At 39.4% G+C, this 5,000-nt stretch overlaps 1 protein-coding gene across 1 annotated transcript in view; it reads right to left on the bottom strand.

Moving 5' to 3' along the window:
* Positions 1-522: 522 nt before the first annotated feature.
* The window catches only part of LOC122245940 (putative glutamate receptor), a 5,535-nt gene continuing 1,057 nt past the window's right edge, over positions 523-5,000 (bottom strand). Inside the window, exons 2-9 of the mRNA XM_043004086.2 lie at positions 4,651-4,749; positions 4,181-4,474; positions 3,708-3,808; positions 3,307-3,480; positions 2,829-3,040; positions 1,978-2,192; positions 1,502-1,755; positions 523-1,044 (exon numbers count right to left, since the gene is read on the bottom strand). Of these exons, the coding sequence (XP_042860020.2) occupies positions 813-1,044; positions 1,502-1,755; positions 1,978-2,192; positions 2,829-3,040; positions 3,307-3,480; positions 3,708-3,808; positions 4,181-4,474; positions 4,651-4,749 (1,581 nt within the window). The 3' untranslated portion in view covers positions 523-812. The remainder of the gene's footprint in view (positions 1,045-1,501; positions 1,756-1,977; positions 2,193-2,828; positions 3,041-3,306; positions 3,481-3,707; positions 3,809-4,180; positions 4,475-4,650; positions 4,750-5,000) is intronic.

The following is a 5,000-nucleotide window of genomic DNA, read 5'->3' as shown; positions in this document are numbered from 1 at the left end:
CTCCCTTTTGTGATAATGACAAGGATAAGCTAGGTTTCGAAAGCAGATGCACCGGGCTTATATGAACTGAGGCGAGCCCACCTGTATCAGTGTGCTGACTCGTGAGAGAGAGACAACGAGTGTTACTCAATCTGAGCTTGGTCCTTACCCACCGTATTGCCCAGACACGGCAGTGGCCGCCAGGCTACAGTGGAAACTCACTTAGACGGGGCTCGATCTGCCGACCACGTGGATGGGAGGTCGGCACGCTAACGATTGCGCTACCTAGCCGTTCACATGAGTTACGTGAAACTGAACACACACACACGCATGTTTTTTGTAGTTTTACTTAATTGCAGAAAATATCTTGTTTATTCCCGCAAAATATGTATACTTATGCTTGCAGTGGTAAATCATGTTTTTTCGTAGTTCATATATGCACACACACACACACACACACACACACACACACACACACACACACACACACACACACACACACACACACACACACACACACACACACACACACATATATATATATTGCATATCACTGTAAATATGTGGAAATATAGATATAGTCCTAGATCTGACAACACTAAGAAAAGGGATATGAAAGAAGAAACAGGAACATAAGGCGACAGAATTTACAAGCATGTGTAACAAAATAGAAAGAAACTGGTTAAAATCTTACATGCATTTCTTAATATTTGTTACAAAATAAAAGAAAATGTTAAACACTTATACATTCCTAACATCAATAAATTCAACCGAAAGGAGGGTGGGAAACTGCCACTAAATAATGAAAACACCCACCACGTTATCATACCACTTTAACGTATTGATATATTTTTAACTTCAGTTACAGCGCCTCTTTGGCTAGAACGTTCTATGAGCATGATAAGAAATGACAAAATCAGGCCTATACACATTACTACAAATACACTGAACACCGTAGGTAGGCCTATACTGGCTCCCTCTGATGACTGACAAACAGGAGTGGTTTTCATCATTAATTCTGTCCACCATTTACTCAGCACACCGCTTGCCTGTATGTCGACAATTCTGTAAATAAAATATTACTATTAATTCCCCGCAATGATATGTAAATATTTTCACATATTTTGTGGTTTGTGATAAAATTCTAGCTATCCCAAGGCGTTGTGATATGAATGATTATTGTATTTTCACAGTTGCCATTTGTATTATAATTGGTGATGCTAATGATGATAATGATATCGACAATGATTATATCAGTAACAAAAATCATCATCAGCAGCATCATTATCATCAGCATCATTCTCATAATAGAGATAATAGTAATGATAATGATAATAATAAAAATCGACATGATTGTTATAACATGATCTTAACCATCATAACCGATATTAAAATTATCAAAACTGTTCTTGTCTTTAACATCCTTATTATTACTAATGTTATAATCATCATTATTAACAATATGTTTTACCAGAACGCTCATACTCATCATCATCGTCAAGCATGAATACAGAAGACTTACATCTTATTGAAGATGGGAGCCAAAGGCGAGTCCTTTCGGAGGGTGAATGCCGAGAGCTGGTTGAAACCCAAGAGAGGAATGAAATGGTACTGGCAGTCACGTTTGTGCTGGAGGAGAACGGATTCTGCTTCTATGAATAGGTATGATTCTTGGAGAACTCGGCGCAGTCCTTCCGATGAATTCTTTACCAGCGCCCTTTTTTTGTTTTGTTTGATGAAGTTCCAAAATTTTCGGTGGGTCTCATCGCTGGATAGCTAATGGAGCAGAATGGAAGTACGTGAGAGTACCTATTTGCATCAATTTGATTGGTACTAGACGGAGATCAAGGTTTAGTAAATGCAATGAGCCATTCTGTTACTATGTTTCACGTATCACTGCCATCAGCTCTTTTATATATACCATCAAAATACTATGCAATACAAATAATGGAGCGAAAGAGGAGGAGAAGAGAAGACTCAAACGTAAATCTTTCTTACTCTCATGTACTCAGACATCGCTGTTCCGTCGGTCCAACCCGCGGAAATCCCAGACTGGCGCACGTTCTCCAGTGTGATGTAGTGCGGAAGGGAGGGTCCTGCCGCCAGCGCAGAGACGAGGTAACTGGTGTAGTGCGCCATCAGGAGGACACCCGATATCATCGCCGTCAGGAAAACGATTCGCGCTCCCGAAGTACGGAAGTTCAGATAGCTACCTGGAAACAGCGCGTTTGATATTGAAATGAATTATTGATTTAGAATTACTGGCATAACCATAATGCAATACGTATTACTGAAACTGTAAAATATTTAGGGACTGCCTAATTTATTTCACTTATATTACATCCAAGGAGTGGTTTGCCCTCCAGTCTCTATATCCATCAATCCCGGCCTTGGCCTTAGCCCCCCCCCCCCTCCTCCAAAGAAAAAAAAGAAAAAATTCTGTAAAATGAGGTCGTAAAGTGTTGTGAATATGATGAAATTCCTGCCTTCATGACACCATCCATTTTGAGTGCTGTGAATATCAGTATGTATGATTTTACCTGGTCTTTGTGACTGATAAATATTTTCAAGGCAAATGGGATGTCATATATCCTTTTATTTGGAATAGAAAAAAAAGAATTTCTATATCAGACGAGTAAACCTAAAACTACAAGTCACTTTGAAATTGATTACATAATAACTCCTTAAAACAAAGCTTCTCTGTTCACTTTTCTTCCTTTCGTACCTTCTTCAGCACATCATTCCACAGCCCCTCCTTGACCCCTGCCGCCTAACAGAAGCACTATGGAGTCTTCACTGATTCTATTCTTGCAGTAGAGAGTGGGCTTCAAGAAATAAACTAGACATACCTTGGGCTATAATGCATCCGCTCACAATAGTAAAGGACTCTGACAGTGAAATCTTCTCCTCTGTGGGAAGAAGTCCCGTGATGATGTATAACACTACTATCATGACCAAGACTGAGAACAAGAGCAGTGCCCACACATCTTTATGGAATTCTTGGATGTATGTCGTCCATAGGAAGTCACTGGATGAAGGTCTCTTCATTACGACCATGTATCTGGAAATAAGGTCGATGAATTTATTAGTGGTTATTTTTTTCATCTCTCTCTCTCTCTCTCTATCTATCTATCTACATACACACACACGCACACACACACACACACACACACACACATACATGTGCACAGTGCTGTGCGTGTCAGGCCCATGCGGGGTAGAGCTACTGCCGTCATGACACACACATAATAGTCACACATAAACGTACATATTCATCACATTATTAATGACAACTTCAAAAAAGACATCGCACTCAAAAGAACTAACCTTGAAAACCCAATACTAAGTAAGTAGTCGATATAATGCATCCGTTCCTCCGTGACATCAAGGGGCGTGACGGCTAGATCAGCGCGGTCATACACCAGATCTGCTACCATTCCCGTCCATTTTCCGTTCTCGAAGCTTCCATACTTAAGGTCTTGTGGGATATGGCAGGTAGACCTATGTGAGTGCGTTATCAGCATGGTATCAAATTTATAAGCAATGATGGTAGCTCTGCGTATTGCATATGCTCCCTCTATCTATATTTTCCAACACTAAACGTAATACGAATATTTAATAACTATTAACGTAATAAAGGGTTCATCTTGATATGAAATGGAGAAATATTTACAGATAAGCAGTTGAAATACAGACGATCTGATTAAGAAGAAATATTGCCATCTTACGTGAAATTTGCAATTTCCTGAATGAGGTTGAAGAGGTTCCCATAGACTCCTCCAAGTACCATAGCACCATCCTGGTTCCGTGTCACCAATGTGGTTGTGTCCTGATAGATATCAATGCGACATAATGGTTAACATCCCTCTTCCCCTAAGAAAAACTATGAGAAAATATGATTTTTCAATGTGAGGAATGCATATGTTTAAAACATTACCCAAACTTATATATAGGAAACAGTCAACCAACTGCGTCTCACTCGTAAACGATTAGAAAAATGTCAGTATTTCTTTTCAAGAAATAAAGCCATTGGGTTGAATGAAATAAGACAACTATAAATTATCTTAACGTTGTTTATAGATTTTTAAAAATCACTTGAAACTTAAAAAAAAAAATCAAGCAGGACATTTTGCAATAACTTTTATGTAAATCACAGAATATTTGTCTTCGAAAAGCCTTCATGAACAAATCTGAAACGTACTGGCAGAACCGTACACCGAAGACGGAGACCCGTCAGGTCCTGCCGTCTCTGTGCAACGTCACCCTCGGGCGCAATAAGCAGACCGAAATGCATGGTCTTCCTAGATAAATGCATCTTTGGTAGCACTGTAGCCCCAGGAATGGTCTGCACCCACGACCTGTCCGCGGAAAGGGACTGCTGGCCTGAGCTCCATGAACCGACTCGAACCAGCTTCGGCCTTCTGTCTCGTAAGACCTGATAACTCTCCCAAAGCGAGGCCAGTGACGCATCCTCCGAAAACACGGCTATGGTTACCTGGGGAGAATGATTCGAAACGGTACGATAACTCCTGAAATGTCCCTTTGCCATATTAATTTACACGGAACGTAACATGCGATTTTTAGTGCTACATCTTGGAAAGCAATTAGGCAAGAAAACTTGTAGTGGTGTAGATATAGACTTGCTAGCAATTAGGGAAAAGTGATTGGTACTTTATTGTTTAGTGGAAGGTGGAGGGAAGTTGTCAACTCTTGGATATCCTGGTTAGTGACGAGTAACCACCGATCTTGCTCGAGGCTTTCAGTAAATATCTGAAAATGAGAAAAAAATATGGTTGTATGAAATTATTCTAAAGCTCCAGATTTTATAACTAGCTAGTATATCAGTTCTAGACTTTGACGTTATTTGAGTATTGTAATTATATATATATATATATATATATATATATATATATATATATATATATGCAAAAGATGAGACTCCACAGCTGATGCATAGTAGGATTTAAAAGGGCCAGATATTGCATCATCTATTTACTGTTGCTTATGAAATCAGTGGGATT

This window comes from Penaeus japonicus, unplaced genomic scaffold, assembly GCF_977035675.1.
Source record: "Penaeus japonicus unplaced genomic scaffold, GWHDUDI00000001_assembly GWHDUDI00000001, whole genome shotgun sequence".
NCBI lineage: Eukaryota > Metazoa > Arthropoda > Malacostraca > Decapoda > Penaeidae > Penaeus > Penaeus japonicus.
The sequence above is the reverse complement of the archived record's forward strand: the minus strand, read 5'-3'. Positions and strand labels throughout refer to the sequence as shown.